This window comes from Rissa tridactyla, chromosome 4 (genome assembly GCF_028500815.1).
Source record: "Rissa tridactyla isolate bRisTri1 chromosome 4, bRisTri1.patW.cur.20221130, whole genome shotgun sequence".
NCBI classification, from domain to species: domain Eukaryota; kingdom Metazoa; phylum Chordata; class Aves; order Charadriiformes; family Laridae; genus Rissa; species Rissa tridactyla.
The window spans coordinates 82,692,126-82,717,276 of NC_071469.1; the positions used below are offsets into that span (position 1 = coordinate 82,692,126).

A 25,151-nucleotide genomic window follows, 5' to 3' on the forward strand; every position below is an offset into this window, starting at 1 on the left:
TATTCCATAAAAGTCTATTTCTCTTCTTCCACTGACAACAAAACTCAGTAAAACTAAATTTCGTAAATATATCTGTGCTGGATTATTATTAACATTATTGTACCAGAGTAATCTGTGCTCTTTCATTGATATATTATAATCTCTAAAACTGCATACACTACCTGAAGTACAAAGACTGGTAACCCATCAAGTTCCTCAATTATACTTCCATAGTATTCATTGATAGAGAAAACTGGAGTCTCATCATTTTTATTCATGACATTGATGATGATAACTGCATAATCTTCCCATTTCCCATCAGAGGCCAACAAGTGAATCTCATACATTTTTGTTTCTTCATAATCCAGTGGTTGGGCAATAAAAATAGCTCCTGTTTCTGGTTCTACATCAAGTACTCCTCCTGTGTTTCCAGCTGTGATCTGGTACCGTAATTTAGCATTTGTTCCTGTCAATTACCAACAGTGTCAGAAAGCACACATTTCTTGAAGTAGATTAAAACATGGGATGTTAAGATGAAGTACAAATCATACAATAACAGATTTTTGGTATTATAGTTTTGTGGTGTTTTAAAATATGCTGATAAGTAACCTGACATAGCTGCATTCTCAATTCTGGTACGTCCAATTGTAATTTGCATCTAATTATAAAACGTGTCTTTGCAATGAAGTATTAATTCTGCTTTTAATTATGATCCCTCAAATTCACTGAAGGGTCAATATGACTGGCCAAGGTTATGGGACCAAAAACCAAATTTTTATTTGCTAATATCCAGCATGTAAGAATGAGTTATCGTAAGTACTTCATACCATAGAACCATTCTGCACTCGCATTCATTTATGCAGACATTATCAACAAACAGGATAATTATGTATCAAGCCACAGGAGATAGTCCTAACAGAACTTTGCAAAATTCCAGATGCAGTACTAATTTGCTGATGGTTTTAGAAAAGTAAAAACCTTTTACCCTTTCTGCAAGCTCTACCTTCACATTACCGTTCTTCTCTTCTTCCCTTCTTTCATAGCTACATCTTTGATCATTTACTTTATTAAGAAGACAGAAATGAAGTGTATCCACCTCATCAGGTCTCCTGATCCAACACTATAGAGTAGATTTACAGGCAGCCTACGTAATAAACTAAAAGTTCCTTGAGTAGGTAAATCCTTCTTCAGTACAAATTAGCCACATTTGCATCAACCTCCTTGAGTGGGTTGGGAATCAAATGTAACCAGAATGTACTTGCACTTCACAGACACGCTGACAGAATGGTCTTTTGGGACTTGGGCAACAAAAGTGTGGTTTCGCTATACAACAAAGTCAAATTAATAGTGGACCATGGCCAAAAGATGGAAGTCTGTACCGTTCCCTCCCTCATTTATGAGCACTGGTTATGTACTTAATTTTACCCAACTTATGGCTGAATTCCTCACTGATTTGTAGGTAAAGCAATATAGCTAAGACGACTCATATGCATTTAGGAAGTCCAGTTTCAAATATGAGAATGTGTACCCAAAAAAAAGACAGAACAATACAACTATACTGTCCATAGAGAAAGCAAATGAATCTCACTGAAATCAAGTCTGATTCATTCTAGTTAACCAGGACATTTTTATTGGTGCCCATTTGTAAGAAAATGAAATAATCTATAATAAATTTGTGTTTGCTGGCACAGAAATTATTCCCCATCATCCCACATTAATGCATTGCCTCCTAAAATAAGTTATTTGATTTAGGCCTCACAGCTCCATTATGAACTAATGTTCATGTCCAATCAGTTCACACTTACAGAATTTTTAAAATCTAGAGACAAAAAGACATTTTCTTTTCTAACACCACTAAATATGTCTTGGTGTGCTGAAATTAACTCATTAATATTTCAGACACAGCTATGGGGAATTCCAATACTTCACCTTCGTCTTCATCATTAGCACTGACTGTAATGATAGTCGAGCCCACATCCTGGTCTTCATCCACATTTACTTCATAGACACTTTGAGTGAAGACAGGCTTGTTATCATTCACATCGCTGATAAAAATGCGCACGTAGGCTGTGTCTAGAGAGACAAGAAACAAGAGATTAAAATACTCAGCTGTGCCACTTCTGTCAGCTACAATTCCTTAAACTGTCTAGCTGCACATTAAATGAAGAAGAATATGCAGACAATACAGGAACAAACCCTTAGGGTTGTGGACAATACATATACCAACATTACTCAAAAGCACTTGGATATCAAATGAATGTCGCATTCAATTTGTTTAAACAGATAATATGTGAATAACTGATGCCTAATATGGCAATTGTACAGTTTTTAGTCATAACTTTTTCTCCTGAAGCCACAAAAGCCAAATTTTAATTCTTTATTTAAGCACAGCCGTCAATTGAAAATGAGATTTTCTATCTTGAACTTTCCTGCTTCATACTTCATAATTACTTTTGACTGAATACAGTACCATATGCAGTGCTTTGAGAAACACCTCCGCTACCCAAAGATCTGCATCCTACAGATAATAGGTGCATCTTCGCTAGCTAGGAATTACTCTCTAAACTCTAACTATGAAGTCCTAGTTTTCTTTTAATTTCAGAACAAAAAACTTGGCTGATCGTCACATAAAATATCTCTTCTAGCTCTGACACAACTGTTGCACAGATAAACAGCAAAAAAACAAAAACAAAACAACAGACACTCTTTCACAAGTACACTTGAAAAAAAGGAAATTAATATTTAATCTTGCATTTCAGAGCTGCTGTTTTCAGAGATAAATCCAGGTAAAATCATGCTTGTTACAGACATCTGACTCTTACCAGAGTTTGGCTTCCCATGTTTTCCAGGTCGAGCTGATTCAGAGCCATCTACTGACTTGACTTCTAGAAGATAGGACCCCTTCTCCTCTCTATCAAACACTGAAGCAGTGTATATTGAGCCTGTCTGTGAGTCCAAGCGAAAATATGTGTAGTCTCTGCCACTGTCATGTAACATGGAGTAAGTTATCTGAAGGATTAAAAAGAAGTTGTTAATCTAGACATTCTTTTTGTTGGACAGTTCACAACTAATTAAGTGCTTAAAGAGAACAGTCTTGTGTTTGAGAACTTGACAAGGACTGAGACTGGGTAAAACTGCCAGTTTGAGCAATCTAGTTTAAAGTCAGGTAACTTCCTTGCATATTGACTGCCAATGTGTAAATGGAAATAAATTTGTCTTGTCTAATCAGTTCCTGATTTCTCTAGTTCATGTTCTCTAGTCCACGCACAGTGCCTGTGCAACAGCACTCAGCTAAAGATCGCAGATACTAATATAATAGCCACCGGTAAGCTGAATTTGAACTTGCTCAGTATCATGGACCACGTTCTAGTCTCTATTACGTATATGTTTTGTTGCACTTGACTTCAGCTTGCACTCTTGTTCTAGGGAAATGTCTACTTTCGATTTTTAAAATCAGTAATGAATACTTCCACTTTTGGTGCCAACTTGACACGTTACTTAAGGATTCAGTTTTCAGTGTCCCCAGTGATTTACAACTCACAGAAGCTTTTAACACATTTTTTCTTCCGTTAATTTATCCAATCACATTGTAGATCTATGTAGACCTTTCCAAACCAGAGCATTCTATAGCAAGTTTTTCATCTGAACTGCAGGCTGTATAAATATTTATTCTTTGTTTTCTGTCTCACACCTACTAGTTTTAGTTGCTTTTTTCACAAAGCAACACAGAGAAACATGTCATTAACTACTATATTTCATATCATGCTTCCCTATTAGTCATCCTTTTTCTAGGTTGAAGACTTCTAGTCCATTTAGCCATTGTTCACACAGAAGTTATTCCATACCTTTCATCACTGAAGATGTAGGCCCCCACTTGCTTACCTCACCATTCTGACCAAGGTCAAGGTCAGTGGCGGAGACCTGAACAACAAACGTCCCAACACCAGCTCCCTCTGTTACTGAGGCTTCATAAATAGATGAAGTAAAGAATGGGACATTGTCATTGACATCTAAAACATCAAAAAGAGCACATAAAGAGAAAATTATTAAGCTTTAAAGAAGAAAAAGTACTACAATTATACTATAACGTCTCTGAACAGCTTACACACCTGTTACATTAATATAGACCGTAGCAAATGCTGCCAGAGGAACTGCAGCAACATTCTGTGCTCGAACCCTCAGCAGAAAGCTCTTTGTTGTTTCATAATCTAGTGGCTCAGCTACCAGGATTGAAGCAGAACCATCATGTCTGTTTGGAGTCAGGTAAAAACGAACTGGCATGTTGGTCTCCGGAACAAGTCCCTCTTCCAGGTTGTAAGTCACACGGGGATCACCGAGGGGAGAAGTTGCTTTGATTGTCTGCACAGTTCAAAAAGTTTGCGTAATCAACACTTATATAAGTACAGCAACATTTCTAAAAGCTTTTGTGTATTGACTCTCACAGATCTTCAGCTCTCAACTGAAAACACTAGGACAAGAACTTCTCGATACCAAATCTTAACCCTGCCTGATGCATCTCTAGGCCACAAACAGCTGCAGCCAAAGGTTACCAGTCATTATATGTTTGGTTACTCACTCTTTCATCCTAAATATACGTATTTTAGAGTTACTTCATAAAGCTGTTTGGATTACTCATTCCACGCAATTGAACTGAACAACTCTAAGTACTTTAAGCCCAATAATCACCTCAAGTAATGCAGCAGCAGTCAAAAAATTGGAACACCTATAGTGTTATCCAAATGGGAAAGAAATTAAACGGTGGTTGTACACATATAAATAGGAGCAAAAATGCTGGTTACCATTAGCGTTTCTAAGAAAACTGACAACAGATCATTGGTCTGTACGATACACAAAACTGTTATAAAAGCTCACTATATTTAAGCAAATAAGCAATGTTCAGTTATGCTATAGCCTTAGAGCTATAGACAGATAAACGAGCTTGTCCCAACCTTACCAAAACTGATGCATCTCGTGTAGTATTCTCTGGAATAACAACTTCATAGCTGTCTCTTTCCCACTGTGGAGGCTGGTTTTTGGCACTGGTAATAGTTACTGCAAGTTCAACTTTACTGCTTCTATTACCCCCATCTGTAGCAATAATCTCTCGAATTATAGATGACCTCTGAACAGTGAAAAAGATTTTGTTACAGAGGATTTTGATCAGGGCTCCGATGAGCTTTTTTTTTCCCCAAAAAAAATAAATGAATACATAAAATTAAAAGCACACTTAAGAAGACCTGCATAGAAGGAAAGCATCCACAACTGCACAATACTGAGCTCAGAATAGGAAGTAGGTGCAAGGTTGTTATTTGCTTTACTTAAGATCATTGGAAAATGTTGCTATTTGTCTCAATAAATCTCAGCAAATTTCACACAAAGTTTAAAACAAAACCAAAAAAATTCCACTTGGTGGAGTCCCTGATTTCTTAAGCTTACCTTTCAACAGTTTTTGTTAGGGTTCTTAGATTCAATAAAGAAAATATATTAAAAGGATACACCTTCACCAAAGTTTTGTCTGTCAGTTACTTAGAGTGCTGAGGGGCAGTGCTGTCAGCTGCTACTCTCCAGCTGAAAGCAGGGCTTGCTTACATGCAATTCACAGCCAAACTCATCTGCTAAAAGCCTTCGACTCATGTTTAATTTAAACATGACGTATTGATCCTTCAATGTGAAGGAGTAACATGGAGGTAAGGACAAACTCATGACCTTAGTCCCTCCTAGGTTGTATTGAGATAGCCAGCTTAAAAAGGAAAGCAAGTGCCATACCTGAGATATGGGTTGGTTCACAAACACCCAGCCTGTGGTAGGATTAATTTGTAAATAATTTGGTTCTTCACTTGCTATCGAATACGTAATGGCAGCATTTGAGCTGTAATCATCATCATGGGCTGCAACACGAAGAAAGCTGGTCCCAACTCTTGTATCCTCTCTTAGGAAATCTAATGTAAGGAAAGGATATTTCAAACTGATCATTAATTCACTAAAGTACCATGAACACCTTACTAAGAAATGAAGAAATACTAAAGTAATAATGTATGGAAGCTATAACTTTATATTCCTTGGAACAATGGCCATAAAAATCAAACTGAATATTTTAAAGAGCTGGTATCACTCCAGAGCTATAGATCACACTTGAACTTCGTATTATCATATTCATAACCTGTAATTCTCATTTCTAATAAGATACTACTTTTTCTTCCATCTTGTATTTTTACTAAGGGACTAATTGCTCTGTATGAAATATACATAAATGGAATTTTAATTCCTTGCATAAAACCAGAAGAAAAGGGTCACATTGTCAGAAACTACTTTCTAGGTTTTGGTACAACTGAGAATTATCAGTCTTCCTTTTTTTATTAATATTATACATGCCTCTGGGTGTTTATCCATAAACAGGAAGGGGTTTTTGTAGAACCAAGAAGGAAAGGTAAAACAACAAACAATGCAGAAGATGAAATTCAAATGGGGAAAAGTATGTAATCAAAAGTTATGACAAAAATCTATTAATCAGAAAACAAAGGATACAGCTAGTGCTCAGCACTGTACACTCACATGCTTATTACAACTTTCACATCTCTGTGAAGCACCACAGAGGCTTGCTCTACTCAGGTGAGGAAAGATACTGACATGGCTATTGTTTCAAGGAATTTTCCTGTAACAACACTCAGGAAGGCCTACGAGTCAAGACTGTACTTGTTACATTGAGCATTACACAGAATAACAATTCTGCAATTAATTAAGGTAAGTGCGTCTCTAGCTGCAATCACCTAGTTGGTCACAAGATCTACTGCCAAGAAAGACAAAACCCAAAAATCTTAGACATCAGGTAAGCTCACACTCAGGGCACCGAAATTCTATCCAATGACTCTCAATTACATTCATAGCGGGTGTTTTCAAATCTGGGATCGTTGTCATTTTGGTCCAGGATGATAATATTTATCTGACATATTCCAATGAGCGGTTCCGCTGCCTGATCTGTTGCTGTCACAGTGATAGGATATTCCCTCTGTTTTTCTCGATCAAATACCTGAACAGTTGTCAGAACTCCTGAAAACAAATTAAATACCAGAGAGTTAAAATACTATGCATTTGACAATATTCTGCATTTAGATGTTTATTTGTCTGCCAATACATTGAAATACAATGCAACAGCTAAATACACCTATAATGTGAACTTCAAGTTCAAGGATCCAATCACAAGATTTAACAATTTCAGCTTAAATGGTACTGCTCAGGCAGATACGAACTTCATACACACTTACATCTACACACCTTGGACTTAAATTTAGGAAATGGAGGTAAGCCCCAAACTAACTTTAAGAGAATGAGTGTATAAAAAAATATTTCTTTTGAAGGCCAGTAAATACAGGGCAAAAGCACGTTCCATGTCTTTTCTCCTCCAGAAGTTCAGCCTGAATTTAGTTTTGGCCTTCCAAGACTTCGCCTCTTTGTTGTTTTTAAGGTTACCATCATTTGAATAAATCATTTATATGCCATTAGCAATGTTGCAAGATAATGTGCACTTAAAACGTGGTGTTTTTTTTAAATCTAGATATAAAGACACAAAAGTTATTTCACACAGAAGAACTTCCACATCTCAGGGAAAACATCAGTTCTAGTTTAGTATTGGACACGTACAAAATTAAAGGAGAATATTTTTTCATGTAGTTAATACAGTTTATATTTTGTCTGCTAACAAAAAACTCAATGAAAATGCACAAATTCAGATTTTATTTAAGCTTTTTTTCCATTAGCATAACAAAGTGGTTTCTATATTCCAGTATTAGTTCTGATACTTGCTTTACCTGTGTCAGGATGAATGCTAAATGCTGGTAGGACACCACCTCTGTGAATCAAGCCATATTTCACTATACCATTGTCTCCTTCGTCAGCATCAGTGGCTTCAACTTGCAGTACTACTGTCCCTGAAGGCTGGTTTTCCAATACAGAAGCATGTTCCCGATAATACTGACACTAAGAGAGGGGAGGGAAAAAAAAAGAAAAATCAAGGACTTACTGTGGCATTTGATTTAAAGATATACTAGAGGGGGAAAAAAAAGAAAAAAAAAAAGAAAAAAAAATTCCTTTCACATGCACTGATATTAATGTTTTATCTGTGCCATGATTAATTTACAGACTTCACTTGCTATTTTGCTGTTATACAAACACCACACAACATGAGGCCACTGAGCGTCTCCAACTAATGAAAAAGTTACAGTTGCAATACTTCCAACTGCAAATATTTTTCTATATTAGCAAAAATCTTATAAAAAAGATTTCTACACAAAGTAATTTTGTCAAGGACAGATTACAAAGGATTTCCAAGACCAACATGAATAGTCACTGACTTTTGAAAATATGCAACATTACCGATCAACATTTTAGCCATCAGCATCAAACTTGAAATTTTTAGATAATAGATCTTTAATATGAACTAACATTCTGAAAACATCTTCAAGCATTTATTTTTTACAGTACTTTACAAATTAAGCTAAAACACTTTCATTGTTCTGTCTTTCATCAGTTCCAGACATATAACCATCAAAAGAAGCCTACTTGATTTAGAGAGGTATTTTAGAATATCATGGAACAAGCCCACTGCATAGATAGCTATACCTATCGATTCCTTCTCACATCTGTCACAATGAACCTCCAAGAGTTATTCATTCAACCTTTTCTCCTAAAATGCCAGAGATGAGATGTTGGTCAGGGAAGAGACAGAGCTCACAGGAGCTGATCTGACACAAGAGAACAACCCTGCAAGTCCTAGGAGAGGAATGGAAAACATGGAGAGAACAGCAGCATCAGGACCCAAAGAGAGATGAAAGCAGACCGCTTCCTGAATAGCTCATCTGCTGCACCACTTGCAGTGACAACACAGTCTTAAACATCTACCACAGTATCTAATACAAATGGCCTCGTATATTTACCTTCTGAAAGACAGGTTTGTTATTGTTGACATCATCAATTTTCACAACAACTTGGGCAGTACTTGTAAGAGAATGGGGCCCTCCAGAGGCGTTATCATCAGTAGCCGTGACATTAAGTACATACTCTGTCCCCTGCAGCTTAGGAAATGGACTTGAACGAAGTCTAACTAGCCCTGTAAAAACAACAATAGGTTGTGGGATTTTATTTGTTTTATTACATTAACAAATTACTGTTATTCTTCTCACTAGTAAGCATGACAACAAACCACAAGGCTGCTAGACTTTAACTAACTATAGTATTTTTAATGCAGTCTGATATTAAAACAAAATTAAGATAGCACAACAGGTTTGCCTGCAGGTGTGCCTACAGAGCTAAGTAAGACAACAGCTACAACTCAGCTGACCTGCACATACTAGCTCTAGTCTATCTGCTGCAGAAAAAAAAAACAAAACAAAACAAAAAAATCCAGAGAAATATCATGGCAGACTTCTGTTTAACCTGCACCAGCCCCATCAGCAAGCCTGGCTATGTTCCTGTATCGTTAGTGCGATGAAGCATGTGTCACCATGTCTACTGCTGTAGCTACCAATGCTAACTCAACTGAAACTAGTACAAGTTTACCTTCCTGCTTCATAGCAGCATTTAGTTATATAGGCATCTCTTCAGAAACCTGTATTTTGCTGCTCTCCCAAGTCACCCAAATGATACACCCTGCTGGATGGGACACAAAGGCACTGTCAGAGAAAGATGTATGAAAGATTTGCCACAAAAGGAAAAGAGACTACAGCTATCTGAGACCATGCAGTAAGAAGCTGTCATTCTTTTGCCCCATTATCCATCAATCACCTCTGTTATTCATCAGGCATAATAGCAATTGTCATTACAGCAGAGGATTGTCACAGCATCAGTGCCACTCAATTTGCTTGCAAATGTATTGTTTGAGCTGAAGCACTTATTTTTGACACATCTCCTCTTTACGTTGGCATTTCTGCGACAAGGAGGTACAGACTATTCCCCTGACATCATATCTGAAAAGAAAATGCTGCAAGCCACTGTATCAACCTTTATTGGTTTATTAAGCAGCAAAAGCCCAAAAGTGTTTTGAAAAACAAAATCCTAATGTTTCTAAAAGTAAGTGTCAAAGACTATAAAAATTAATTGGTAAAAAAGTATAAAAGTACATATACATGATTATCTATATTAAAACTATCAATCAAACGTTAAGATTCTTTGAGCACTTTAAAGATTTTCAGAAGCATCACATATACTACCCTTGTGGCAATTAGACACTTTTAAAACAATTGTTCCTCTTCAGGTGCCGAAGTACCTTTAGAAATTTAACTCTGGAACATACAACTCTTATTTTTAAGTCAGAAAGGACAAAAGGAGCTCTCAAGAAATTCATGTTCATGCTTCAACACTTGCAAGTTACCTGCAGACCATATTTTTGGGAACATTACAGAATTTAACATTAATAGTGCAAAAACATGTTTTGCATTGAAATTAAGAACTCTATGAAATAAAGAGAAGGAAAAACTTAGGGTGGCTTACTCCTTCCTATATATTCAATGTGCTTGTGCTTTGAAAAATACAAGTTCAGATTTTGATTGCAGTTCAAAATCGGTTAAATAGAAAGTTGTTTAACTGAAGTTAATTAAGGTACTTCAATCCTTCAATGGGATTTCAATTTGGTTGCCTGTTTCTGTCTCAAAATATCCTCTTTTGTTTTTTCAAGCAATGACTAGCAAATAAATTCTATTAATTTAAAGGGATATGCCAGACCAAGATGACGTGTGCTTGTGCAATTTTTTTTTTATTTTTTTATTTAAATGAGGACACCAGTGTTGTGGGATTTTTTCCTTTGGGGCTTTAAAAATATGTGACTGCTGAAAAGAATTTAAAAAGATGTAAAAACTGGTATCTCAGAACAAATGACTTAAACTGTGAAGTATTCTCCACACTACTTTTTTTCTCAGTATTCTTGAGTAAATAACACTGCTCACATAAATGGCTTTGTCCTTAAATGAAACAAACACTTACCTACAAAGGCATCATTTTGCGTCAGTACAACACAAGCAAACTCAGCTAGGAAGTGGTTGCTCACACATGCATAATTAGGACATAGACATAAGCACAGGGAAAAAAGCCTCATCTAAAACCGCAAATGTCCACTTTAAGCCAGTTAAAAAATGAGTTACCGAAAAAGTTGCACAAAGAAAACTATTCCAGTCAGAACTCTCATCCTATTGCTTTTTCTCCTCACGTGGCCATTTGATTACTAATAGTATCTTTGGCTAATTGCAGCAGGTGGATATCAAGCTTTGAATGCACCAACAGCCCTTGCAAACTCTTCCTCCTGCTCCCTGGGTTTGGCTGCCCATGTTCAGGCCAGCTCCAACACCATGCAGCTGGCTAACCCTAGATCAGACAGTTAGTTGTCACAAGCCTTGTCAGTGGCCTCTGCCCCATGTCCTGGGGGCTGCGCTTAATCCCCTGGGGGTGTGCTGTACCTGGCCATGTACATTGCTAACCTTGACACTGTCTTGCCGACTTGGCTTCCCAGCCTGACCTGAGACCTGCCCATCACTGCAGGCCTCTCTGGTGACCACTGGCTTGTTGGGTGAACCAGGTTTGCATCTCAGGTCATTCTTGCTCAGGATGGTCTGAGGCTGTGAGATCCTTGCCCCTGCCTGCCTTGCTGTCACCCTTGACTCCCATTTCACCTTACCCTGCAGAATAGCCCCTTCTTCCTGCAAATTTGAAAACAGTTTCCTAGATTCAAATTTACTCCAATCCTTGTTTAACACTTTGGAATATCACACTGTTATCAATAATAATGTTCTCTATTAAGTTACCTGTAACCTATAATAATGCTCTCTACTATGAAGTTACTGACTGAAAGCAAACAAACAAGTAAGACAGGTCAATTATAGAAATCTTTTAGGAAAATGATATAATTTTTTTAACATTATAAGAGTCCAGAACAATTGCATCTTTTTCCTGCATTTTTTTAAATTAGAGCCATAGAATAGTTTGGGTTGGAAGGAACCTTTAAAGGTCACCTAGTTCAACTCCTCCTGCAACGAGCAGGAACGTCTTCAACTAGATTAGGTTGCTCAGAGCCTTGAATGTTTCCAGGGACAGGGCATCTACCACCTCTCTAAGCAACCTGGCTTAAGAAGTTATCCTCAATGCACTCCAGGACTTCCTGGGATTACGTACAGCTCACTGTGTTGCTTTTCCAGCAGATGTCGGGGTGGCTGATGTCCCCCAGAAGGACAAGAACCTCCTGTGCTGGCCTCTCACAGGACTGTGATGCCTCCTGTAGCTGGAGTAAGGCAGCTTCATCAATAGGCTCCCCTTGATCAGACGGCCTGTGGTAGACACCAACCACAAGGCTCCCTTTGTTGCCTTGGTCTGTAATTCTTACCCATAAGCTTTCACCCACTCATGGTTATTCTTCAGACACAGCTCTTCACATGCTATCCATTTCTTGATTTAGAGGCCAATGCCTTCACCCCTCCTTCCTCACCTGTCCCTTCTGAACAGCTTGTAGCCATCAATAGCCACACTCTAGTCATGGGATTTGTCCCATCAAGTTTCAGTAATGGCAACTAGGTCGTAGCTTTCTAGCAGCACAGTGGCTTCCACCTCCTCCTGTTTGTTGTCCATGCTGCATGCATTGGTGTAGAGGTACTTCAGCAGGGCTGTCAGCAGCGTCACCTTCTTACAGGAACACCCCTTAACTCCTTTGAGGTATTTCACTGGTGTTTCCCTCTTGGCTCCTATTACCTCAGGAGTCCCTGGTTCATGTCTGTAAGACTTCAAGTGTGCTGCAGTGTACCCAGCACATCTCAGAGCAACAGACTAAGGGCCCAAGCCATGGACTTGCCTCCATTTGCTCCTCTACTTCAAGCTACTGCCTTCATCCTGGTGGTGGGAGGATACAGGATCTCCTTGATCTTGTTTTTTTCTCTGGTGGTTGTTCCCGTTTCTGTCTCAGTGAGGGCAGAGCATGGTTCCACCAGTCTATCTCTTTCTCTGACTTCCTGATGCTCCTTAACCTTTCTACTTCCTCTCGTAGTTCTGCCACCAGCCTGAGCACATCATCCATGTAGTCACACTTCACACCACTCTCCTCACTGCTGCCATCTCTTACCAGCAAAGGGCTCTGGCACTCCCTGCAGCCCCAGACCTGGATGGCTATATGTTTTCATGGGACCACAGTCTGAGTTGCCACATCCATTCTGCCAAGTACAAAGGACATGGCTTTGCATTGGGTGGATACCATAGTAGTTAAGCTCCTTTCGAGAGGGAGACGACCACCAATTGAACTCATCTCTTGAGCTGGTAAGGTCACTACACATTTCCTGCGCTCCCTTCCGTGCCAACTGCCACGCCATTAGATTAGTAGTAGCTTCAAAAATAACATATGCTATTCAGTTTTTATAATTGCTACCTAACGAAAGCCGACTTCAAGCTGCATCACACCAGAATCAACATTTTGACTGCAGCAGCAAAGACCTATTATATTATTACCTTTCTTAGGGTCAATAACAAAGTTTCCTTTTTGATTCCCAGACAGAATATCATATGTCACACCATCTCCATCAGGGTCAACAGCATTAACTGTAGCAATCAGTGTGTTTGGGCCTGCATCTTCGGAAACAAAACTCCTGTAGCTGTTAAAAGAAATTATGAAAACACATTTATGAACTTAGACAGGAAATAATACTATGTTTTACAATGCCTACTGATTACCTGTACAAAGGGTACTGCAGATTTGTAATTTATTAATACAATTACACTGATAAGATGCTTCTTTGCTAACCAGTAAAATGATAGTATTGATGATCTATCCAACCACTCATGTCTTTCTGTTGTTACCTCCCATGGATTTCCACTGCAAACTTTCAGCAGTATTGAAGCTTTGAAGTTTAACTTCGCAACAAGACTTGGACTAAATGCAGAGTTCACTATTTTTTTAATTTTAAAGAATGAGTTTCATGATTCACAGAATCAAAGCAAACATTCACTAAGTTAAAGCATTGCTAGTGATAGCATACTTTCTGACACAAGCTGTCAAAATGCTTTCAGTGTAGTCTTTGCACCAGAAGAACTAAGATGAGAATCAGATGTGGAGGATATGTGTATAATGTCAGTTTTACAAAAATCTCCTCTCAAGTCCAGACACATCAGTGAAATTGTAAGCTCTTAAGAGGCATTATCAGCCTAAGCTTAACGCTCTCTGGAGTAGAAAAGCCCCCCGGTTAGCAAAGTCCCAAATATTTATTATTTCATCTGACTGGATTGAGCATAGGCCAGACTAAGCATACTACAGACCTGTCCATAGTAGATATCCCAAAGCTCAGCCATAAGAATGAACTACAGCTGGCTGTATCCAACAATATCGATAAACACATATGTGTCACTGGGTTCAGAGTGCTTATGGACCCACCTTCTGTATGCTGAGAATAGGAAAAAATTCAAAGAAAATGGATGCACTGAAAACCTCTCCCTTAGCTTTTGCTGTCTAGATATATGTGTTTATATCAAAACCTTCACAGACACAGCTTTTTTCTTCCCCCAGTTTAATATACAATGAAGTAAGAGAAGTAAATTATTTTGGTTCAGCTCAGTCACAACCCTCAGGACACTGTCTTAGTTCTGCATTTGGAAAGCAAATGAACAGTAATTCTGATAATTTTGAACATGAGATACAGGGATAGAAGAGTTCAAGTCATCAGAAGAGGTCTCCTAAAAAGGAGAAAGTAAAAACTGACAACATGAAACAGAGTGGTAGCCTTAAGCATTTCATAACTGAGATACAGAATAACTGTGATGAAAGAAAGCTTGTGGCAAGGAATCACAAGTTTATACTGCACTGTAAGTCTATTTAAACAAAGGGCTAGAAGGACAACATCATCATCTTGCTTTGTATTAGCCTGCCACAGAACATAACATTAATTGCAAACTAGTCTCTCAACTGGACCTAATTTATGGGTATTTGTGATGAATCTATTTCACAGAAAACTTCAACTAAGTTCTGTCTGAAATTCATCTTTGGGTTCAAGATTTTTTTCATAACTGGAAAGATAAAGCAAAATCACAGCCTGGTTAACCTGGTTAAATGAAAACTTGAGAAAATTTGAATTCCAGGAGCTGAACTCAATTCCATTGCCAATCTATACATATATACAATAGCAGTTTCCCTGCTATTGTACAGGGAAAAGACAAGCTTCTTGTGCATGTTTGGTAATTTAAAATTGTGTTCAATTTAACCAAATTCTTCAGTAAACTTTAAATACAAGAGCTGAAAGGATTTTGTTGTTGGTTTTTTTTAACTATGTTTTCTGCTTCCGATTTGTTAGTGATGTTCACAGCATCTTTAATACTGTGAACATCATTTCTGATTAAAAATTAGGAACAGATACAAGATAAATATTAAATTACTCCGAATATTAAAACAAATAAATATACAAAAAATAGGCATCATCTGAAGAGTGAGAAACTTAATCTGGTTTAGTATTTGAAAATGCACAGAGATCCAATAAGAACTTACAAAAGATCACTATTTCCAAGCCATATCTCCTAAGCAATGTTTATGAAAGAAAGGAAGGCACAAGATTTTGAAGCCAGAGGTTACCTTTATGTAAAATGGGGACTGTCAGAAAGCTTTGATGTTTTGTTCAGCTAGACCACAGGCTTAGCACCACTGAAATCTCTGCCTGGGTTTTGTTCCGAGCAACTTCTACTTTAAGAGTAGAAAGCTGATACAGAAACCGATTGGGAATTTCATTATTAAGCTTCTAATGCAAATCCATGAGTACTTTTGATATTGCTTCAGATGCTTCTGAGCTGCAATTATGGAAGAAAAATGTTTACTGATCCTTTGGAGGGGGAGGGGGAGAAAATAGTAGAGTCTGTAGGGCATGGGACTAAGTGAAATTAAGTGAACTCCACTTATTGACATTTCTCTTGTGGTTTTTATAATTCAGTAGTCATTTAGGATTCTGTCATCTAAGCGTTTTTCTTCAATGATTATAAACCAGGGATGCGGACTGTTGACTCTATCTAAGTTTAAATTGCCTAATTATGAGGCAAAACTCCACCATGTAGTCCCGATGAGGGCCAAGGACAACACTGAGTTGCCTGCTTTTTCTGCTTGATTTCTTTTGGTGGTGGAGGGATCCTCTTGAAATGTATAATCTGAAATTACTGCACCTCCTCTCTCTTTCAGTACATATTGGAAAAAAAGTAAGTGCAAGATCTGTCAAAAGAGACTGTCTACATACTACCCATATCTACCTAGATATAAAAGTCCTACTATACATTAAAAGTATGCCTAAACCTTAAAATTAAGAACGAAACTTAAACTTTCTTCTTTTTTTTTTTACCAGTAGTAACAGCATCTCAGAGTCAAAAAGTCATCCCACATTTGTCAGTCTAACTCAGATTTGACTGAACTGAAGCCAGTTACCATTCTGTAAGGATCAGCCTTACAACCAAAATAAAAAAAGCAACAGTAAAAGACAAAGATACCACAGTTTTAAGAATATGTATTTACATTGTCTGGGAAAATTCAGGTGCTTCATCATTGACATTTGAAACATGGATCCTAACAGTTGCTGTTCCAGTCCTTGGCTCTTCCCCTTTATCTACAGCCATGATTATGAACTCATAAAGATGGTTAGGTCGCTCATAGTCTAACTGTGTTGCCGGAAAAATAGTACCATGAGAAGTAATACTGAAGTCTTGACTCAAAGTGTAATATAGCATTTCGGCATTCTCTTTTGAATCACAGTCAGTGGCTGTCACTATTAAAAGAGAAAAGAGAAAGACATTGTGTAGATCAAAGTTTGTGAATTGGAATGTTAAGTACTTTAACAAGAGAACTAGCGTGTAGTATAAAACTGTAACAGCATTTGCCTTGGCATGTGCTGCTTGAAATAATTCATAAAACTGTGCTATCCTCTATGCTTTTTATTGAGCTAACCCCTACTTGAAAATAAGTCGCTTTAAAAAAGTTGCTATACTGCTGACTTAAGATCACTCAGACAGATCACACCCTGTGTGATTAAAGATGAAATATTTACATATATTATTCAACTGATGCAAGTTAAATTAATGTGTTTGTCAGATTCTACCCATAACCTACAAAAACCTACATTAAAAGCACAGTTACCAGAATAGTAACCAACAGACTACCATTAGTACAGGATAAATCACTAACTAGAACAGTAGGAGGTTATAAAATCCTATTTACTAAGGACCAGAAATTTTCCTGTAGTTTAATTTCCTTTTGCCTCTCAAGATTTACAAAAAGTTTATGTAAGGGTTAAAGATTAATATAAGGCCCTTCTACAACTGTTTAGTTGACATAAATTTGTTTTATTGCCAGGACCTGCTCATTTCTTTATGAAGATTTTCAATATAAGATTTTTGTGGTTTACATAATCAAAATTTACATAATTTACAGACCGCTATCATTTAAAGCTTAAGTTATTGGTAACACTGGGAAGAAGCAAATTCTTTTTCTCAAGCATCCAAACAAAACCTCACATACAACAGTTAAACCATGCAAGAGGCTTTTAAGGCAAAAGAGCAGTATTCCCTAGAGCAAGCCCACATAGGACTCAAAGTCGGGCAGAGAAGGTAAGCTGATGTGTCTACAATTTCTGATCCAACATCACTCTCTTTTGACTTTCCGTCAAAAAAAGGAATGTTGCAAGATTGCTACTCTAAGCCTGCTGCCATAATACCAACCACAACTGAAGTCTTGTTCCCATCCCCCAAAATTCTTTGGGCTGTGGCAGTGGCAAATAATGATGACCCGATTCTACAACGTGACATTCCCCTTCAGAGAGTTGCAACAACCCATGCTGGGGCGGGTAATTTTGCCTTCTGAACTGAATTCTAATTAGTGGGAGGAACAAAAATACCTATACTGAATGTAACAAATAGTTTCAGAAGTACTAACCTTGTAGAAGTGCAGTTGTCCTAGTAACTGTTTCAGGAACACCAACTTTGCTGTAAATTGACTGATTAAATTCAGGGGCACAATCATTCACATCTGTGATTACAACCAAAACCTGAACGGGAAAAGAGGGAAATGTTAAACAACAAAGTGAATCAAGGCAATTACTTCATTGCTCTAGAAATATTGGATGGAAGAATTTCCCAAAAACATCCTTGAGGTCTTCAGAAGCTATAGCACATAGGATAAGCCATTTTTCTTAGATTGCTCTTTTCCTGCTGAGAACCGTTGAAATATTAGATTCCAAAATACTAGGCTTTGCCAAGTCTCAGTCCTCTACAGCAACATTCAGCACTCACCTTTCATCCCCGTTGATTATTTCCTATTACTAATTTAAAGGAAAATGGATCGTCTGGTTTCCAAGCATCCTTTTTCCATTATCTTCCAACACTTCTGTGATTTGTAACACTTGTAACACAATTCTACTGCCAAGCATATTACATTTTAGCAGTATAAATCTCCAAGACCAAGTTCTGAATTCAATTACAGCAGTGTAAATCAGATGTAAATAGAACCGATTATGGTAAAACAACTCAGAAATACAATTCTGCTTCTAACATCTTTAAAAATGTTTTCATATTCCTATGTCAAAGATGAGTCCGCAGTGGCGTTGTTTACAATCCAAACAGTAAGGAGTGTGTTAAATTAGCCTTTATGGCATCTCACACTGCTGCACTTCAGACTGACTGAAGCTGGTTACGGTATTCTGCATCACAGTGCAACAGGTAGACACATACTCCATCTCCCCTTACATAGGTTCGTAGAAACTGGGAGTTGCTCTCTCATAACCACTAAGGTTGTATCAGTGTAAAGCAGGTACAAGTTAAACTACATTTAGGCTAAGTGTATTTCTAAAATCATCTCATAATCCCCTTTCAAGTCATATTCTACCATCCTTCATCTTGTAGTACATAAAAGGGTCAATAGAAATTATCAGTCTCTGGTGTGCTACAGCCACTACACTGACACACTGTTTCACTGTCTCTCTGTGTCCTCCCTCTTGTTCTTAATAATTCTGCCTTCTGTTCCCTCTACAGTGTACATCTTATTTCCTGTAGCAGGAACAAACTGTTATATTGCATGCATTTCCTAGCTCAGTGAATCCTTGATTTCAAACAACTGTAATAACTATATTTTAAAATATTTTTGCTGTCAAACAGCTTTCTAAAACACCATGAACCATCATCTCTTAGTATCTGGGAGTTTTTATTACTTTCTCTCTTTACAAGTTCACTTTGTGTTCTTGATACTAAACAAATCATTCTCTGTTCTGCTCTTGCTTCAAATTGGAATAATCTCAAATATACACCATACTTTACAAAGGTTTAGAGTAAGACACAACCCCACATTTGGCTTGGGCACATCTGTTTCCATATCTTCCCAGATAAGACCTAGGGCCTATGACGGAATCCCTCAGAAACCGCTGTTCCAGTATCAGCGACAGTGAACTTTAAGAGTACCTAAACCAGCCCTCAACATCTACCCATAGACAGAAAGACTTTTAAAATGGACAGTGGAATAGACAGCATGAATTGAGGAAATGGGAGCCCCTAGTAAATCTGTACAGAAGTCTGGGAAGGTTGTAGGAAAGTGGAAAGACATACAGACAGCCAGAAATGAACACCTACCTCAGCTGCACTATTGAATTCCTCATTTTCCTCTGCTCTGACTGAAAGAACATACTGGTGTTGGTCAGTCTCATAATCCACACTCCGAGTTAAACTGATATCTCCTGTTGCCCGATCAATACTGAATAGATCACTAGGATTTGTTAAAAAACTGTAGCTCAGGGATTTCTTTTGATATGATACAGCAGTGACTGTAAGAAAGCTGCATTTAAAAAAAAAAAGAAAAAAGGGAGGACTCTTAAGCACATAATACAACATACCGAAAAATATGACAAAAATTATACATATCAGAAATGATGGTGCAATTCGGTAGGTCTGATCAGAGCAAACTCACTGAAGTCAGTGATAGCTGTACCTAAATACCAAATTCAAACACTTTGTTATACAGCACTACTTTTGTCTTGAGGTTAAATAGATAAAGATTTGAAGCAGAACACAGTAAGGATTAAAAACACAGGAACAGAGTATTTCATTTGTGCTGCAACTGAATTTGCCTACTCTAATGTCCTTCTATGGTAGTGATGGTTTAAAGGCAGGAAACTAAAAGATAAAGTAAGATGCAAAAGATTCATTTTAATAACAGCATGGTAAGTTTGCTGCTGCAGTTATACCATCCTAAAGTTTCAACAGGTAACTGCAAAAGGATAAAAGCCAGGCACTAACAGCATGCATGTTACAGGTTTTTCCACTGAAGTCCAATGTGTCTAAAGGCTTCAAGTGGGAAAAACACTTGTAATATGAAGTAAAAGAAGAAATTAAAAAATAAATATTTTTAAAGGGTTTAAAACAGAATACTAAATCCTCAAACGTCTGTTGTTTTACCCCGCAGGTTTCCTAGGAAGAAATTCCATATAGAACCCACCAACATGTATGATCCTGTGACAACTACAAATCAAGAAGACAAAACTCTGCGTTCGAACAGTTTTTCCCCCTGTCTATTTCCATGCTGCTGTCTTCTCACTTCCCTTAAGTGCAATACTGAAACAATGGAAAAGGTTGCTGTAGGTCATAATCTCATGTTAGCCTTTTTCTGTATTTTCCCATGACATGGTCTCACAGTCAGTTTCAGCCAGTGCCAAGACTGTGTTCCTGCCAACAGGAATTATTTTGCCCTCCATCTAACTCCCTACCCTGGCTGCATGCTTAGGCCACCTCTACTCTCCTATCAGCCCTAAAAATCAAAAGGCCATACTGTTAGCATGTTTAACAACCCAACTGATTTTTTTTACTTTTTTTGGCTTTGTTTTTCATAGGATCAGTTTGCCCGTGCAGCTAGCATACTAGCACTAGTGGCAGACCAAAGGAAGACGGAGATTTTGTAACGCTCCTCTGCTCAGCAGCAGTCTTAAATCAGCATACAATTATGAAACCCCACACCCAGAAGTCCAGTGCATGACAGCAACTCTGTTTTCCTGCAACTTGTGTAATTGGTCCAATTTAAATATTGGAACTTTAGGATTCTACACAGATTTTCATGACTATTTCTGGTCAATATGTAACAGGAAACTACTTTCAATGGGCACATTGTTTATATTCTGACATAATAACAACTGTATTAAATACTTCACTCCTTTTGGATATCATGAAGTAATTTGACAAACTGATTAATCTACTATCATCTTAGGTGTGCAAACCTATTTTTAAATAGTGACAAAAAATAGTTCTAAAGAATTTCATTATTTTTAATCCTAAACATTATTGCACTCAAGATGGCAGGTATCTGTTAGGTATTGTGGCATTTCACAGTTCTTACATTTCTTTTATGCCTGTGCTATTTAAGTTTACTGCAGTTCTAAAGAAAAACCTTGTTATCTACTATACCAATTGGGTTTTTTTAAAAAAATCTTAACTCATCTTGGTTATTTAGACACTGTAAAACCTAATGTTGTAGGTTGGTACAGTAAAATACACCACCACAGACAATATAATATGAATAACAGTTGAATGGTCGCACAAGAAAGATGTTTACTGGACAAAAGTACTCTTGATTCAACTGAAAGAGGAAATGTTTTCCATAAGAACAAAACAGTTTTGGGCAGACAGAACTGAGTACTCAGGTGGACTTGCATTACTAACATTTTCTGTGATATTTAGATCCACATGGTTAGACAAAGGATGGAAAAATAAAATGACAAGTTTTGTGGCATCTTCATTTTTGCTCAGTTTGTCTCCATGACTGATGAAGACAGTGAAGACAGTCTTTTGTTTTTTCTGATTTTCACTTGATGGAGAAGGCACTTCTCCAAATTTGACACATAAAATTAATATATTCTTTCATACCAGGATATCTTTCCTCATGATGTAACAGTTATATTCGGAATCCTGCATTTTGTTTGAAAATTAAGACACAACCAACACCTACTAATACTTTCCATATTGTTTAAAAAGCAAGAAACTAATTTTTCAATACCGCTTTTCTGTATAAAAGGGTGATTAAAAAATACATCAATCAAACTGTATCGTGATCACGTCTATTAAGATATCTAAATTGCTACTCACAGTATCTACTTGTGATTCACAAACAATACTGAAGCTCTGGAAAGATCATACAGAAGTTAAACTAGGAACACAATCTCACTGCATTATTTTTAACTGTTACTTACGATTTTCCTTGAGGCATACTTTCAGGAACATAAACAAAGTATGATATGTTGGTGAACTGTGGTGGTCGAAATCCAGCAATTACAGAAACAGAGGCTGGAGACCCTCTGCTTCCAAATTTATCTGCTGCTAGTATAGTCAGTAAATACTCCTTGTCCCTCACCAACGGCAAACCTGTTGTTTTAATCCAGCCAGTGTCCTTCTCAACTTCAAACCTGTCTTCACCACCTAAAAAGAACAGATCCACAAATTTCTGTCAGCAAGAACATTTTTACTTGATTAAAATAAAGATGAGAAAATGGTATCAATTCCCAAGTTGGTTTTGGCTTAGAATCAGCACGCACACAAAAATTCAAATTCATGATTACATTTCTAAGTTGCATTTTACTTCTCTAGACAATTATCACTCTTCTTTATCCTCCAATACTTTGGCATTGTTTGACCCTAAATATCCCTTACCAGAAAATACCCTGATAGAGTCCTGCCCAAGAGGAACAGTCACTTTTGGACGAGTATTGCTACTCTCCTTCTGCTTAGACAGCTTTGAACTATTACTGAGGTTTCTTTTAAGAGCCCGCAAAGTAAATTATTAATGAGTCTGTACTAGACTCAGACCCTTAAAAATTTTTTAGAGATTAACCAGAAGGATAACTTCCGTAAGGGAAAAGGAACATTAACCCTCTCTACCCAATAAACTGTGCTCCAATACTGCCCTATCTCATGAACAGGCAGTCCAGCAGAGAGGTGCTGACTACTGCTGCCATTGCCACAGCCCTGAGGAGTATTGACTGCTCCAGTCCCCATCATTCCCCAGGGGACAATCTCGGCAGGAACCCAGCTTTGCAGGGAGAACACACTTCAAATCTGGAAAATCTGTCCATACCCTCAATAAAAGTTGATTTTTCTTACACACAGAGATTAAGAACCTTTGCAGGAGGAACGGAAGACCTTTCGCCAATGAAACAGGCTAAAGGACAAAAGTCACAACAGTGAAGCCTAATACACAGGGAATGAGAGGGTTAATATTTACCTTCCAAGAGAAAATATTCTACAGCTCCATGGATCCCTTCATCTGCATCCACAGCAAGCAGCCTGTATACTTCAGTACCTCCCGGAGCTTCAGGGGAAACCACAGCCAAAAATGGGAAGGGCTCCATGGCCCATTTGGGTACATTGTCATTCACGTCTGTCACAGTAAGTGACAAGTGCACCAAGTACCAATCCTTTCCTAATGGTCACAGAAAAAATTAAGAAATACTTAGACAGCTACTTAATGGCACTCAGAGTAACAGAAAAATGTAACAATTCCTAAGTGTGTACTGTCCCCAATATTGTTGGCATGTAATCCAGAAAAAAAGTGTTTTTTAAGTCTCTTCTGCAATTAACAGCATCCATACACAACGGGGGGGAAAAAATAATCAGCACAAGTACTGCTGAACTGCAAGATCGAAGCCACCCATGTTACATTCTACTAATATCTCTTTTTAGGAAAGGTCACCAATTCTTAAATTTTCAAAATTTAAATACATGTTTTCTGAAAAGTTTTTTTTCTCAAGAAAAAACTATCAAAAAATATTTTGTTTATGCAATGATTACAGCAACTCTGAGTTTTGAAAATTAAATATTTGCTGCCACAAAATTCTAACCAATCTACCCTAACTAGTGATTTTCCTGCTTAGAAAGTTCACTGAAATCCTAATACGGTCTTCACTTCTATTAAAGACTGAATGCTGTTAAAAACAATAAATCAAAAACAAATGCCAAAACAAACACCACAGAATGGAACAATTCAATTCTCCAAAACTCAACAACAGAAGATCCTTAAAAATTAGGAAAAAGCATTAGTTATAGCTCTGCCATTATTAAAATAACCAGTGAAGACAGTAGAGCTCCTAAACAAGTAATAAATATCAGGCAGGTATGGCTGAAAAGGTGGCAGAAAGAAAAAACATCAGACTAAAGAAACTGCTCCAAAATCTCCAGGAATGGAGTTAAGCTTTCCTGTTAAAGGAGGAAAGAGTGGAAAAATATCCTGGGTGGAATTTCTGAACAGAAGACCAAAGAATAGGATTAAAATTTTCACGTTCCAAAGAAAGCAAAAGGATACCGAAGACAGAAAGCCTTTTTCTCTTTAGTAAATTTATATGCACTTTCAGCTGAAAAAATGCTTCCTTCCATCACACACAACTAGTACAGATTTTGAAGAAATTTAGCTGGGGTAACACAAGACTGTGACAAAGTGTGTTTGTTGGGGTTTTTTTTGTAACTGAAAATATTTATCAGTAACACCAGGGAACACAGTACAAATATAACTTGGGCCTTTTGGCTAGCATGGCTCCAAGTGGACTGGCACTAAACTTGTAAAAATTTTTGCTACAGAAGCCAACTTGAGTGTTCCTGCAGTCCGTATTTAATGCCTCTGGCTCCAGAAAAGTGATGCACGCAGACCTAGTCTGACTCTGAAAGCAGTTGAACTGCACCGACATGGCACTATGCCCCAGCTAACAAGCCTGGCGAAGTGAAAGGGAATGTGGTCCAGCTAAAAACAGCTATCTACATTTACAACACGACTTATCCATGAGTTTAATAATGGATGTAAAGTCAGAATTTTTAAAGTTGATGGTGTTAATACTTGATTTCAGTGTGTATTTATTATTTATACATACATGAAAACATATCTACACACACATGGATTTATTTTCAAAATAGCTTTACAGGAACTGAAACAACATACAAAGGAACACCTAAAATTATCAGTTTTGATTTAAATCCATTTAATATTATAAAGAACTTAGTATTTAAGACTCTAAATAGAAAGTGTTGCCAAAATGTCTAATCTTGCGAAGGGTGTTACCTTGCTAAAGAGAAATATTCTCCCAGGAAGGTGTGCCAATTAGACTGAACAGCCGTACTCTCTCTCCCTCTCCACTTCCTTAATTGCAGCATTATTTCCCTCTCCAAAAAACATCCATGTT

At 37.5% G+C, this 25,151-nt stretch overlaps 1 protein-coding gene across 2 annotated transcripts in view; it reads right to left on the minus strand.

Moving 5' to 3' along the window:
- LOC128908058 (neural-cadherin-like) overlaps positions 1 to 25,151 on the minus strand; it is a 77,366-nt gene that overhangs the window by 26,296 nt on the left and 25,919 nt on the right. For both annotated transcript variants that reach the window (XM_054197559.1, XM_054197557.1), the window contains exons 2-17: positions 23,207 to 23,404; positions 22,179 to 22,404; positions 19,576 to 19,777; positions 17,891 to 18,002; positions 16,478 to 16,727; positions 13,450 to 13,592; positions 8,910 to 9,082; positions 7,785 to 7,953; positions 6,856 to 7,026; positions 5,746 to 5,918; positions 4,934 to 5,101; positions 4,089 to 4,338; positions 3,862 to 3,989; positions 2,802 to 2,988; positions 1,909 to 2,052; positions 162 to 445 (exon numbers count right to left, since the gene is read on the minus strand). In XM_054197559.1, coding sequence (XP_054053534.1) covers positions 162 to 445; positions 1,909 to 2,052; positions 2,802 to 2,988; positions 3,862 to 3,989; positions 4,089 to 4,338; positions 4,934 to 5,101; positions 5,746 to 5,918; positions 6,856 to 7,026; positions 7,785 to 7,953; positions 8,910 to 9,082; positions 13,450 to 13,592; positions 16,478 to 16,727; positions 17,891 to 18,002; positions 19,576 to 19,777; positions 22,179 to 22,404; positions 23,207 to 23,404 — 2,978 coding nt within the window. The remainder of the gene's footprint in view (positions 1 to 161; positions 446 to 1,908; positions 2,053 to 2,801; positions 2,989 to 3,861; positions 3,990 to 4,088; positions 4,339 to 4,933; positions 5,102 to 5,745; positions 5,919 to 6,855; positions 7,027 to 7,784; positions 7,954 to 8,909; positions 9,083 to 13,449; positions 13,593 to 16,477; positions 16,728 to 17,890; positions 18,003 to 19,575; positions 19,778 to 22,178; positions 22,405 to 23,206; positions 23,405 to 25,151) is intronic.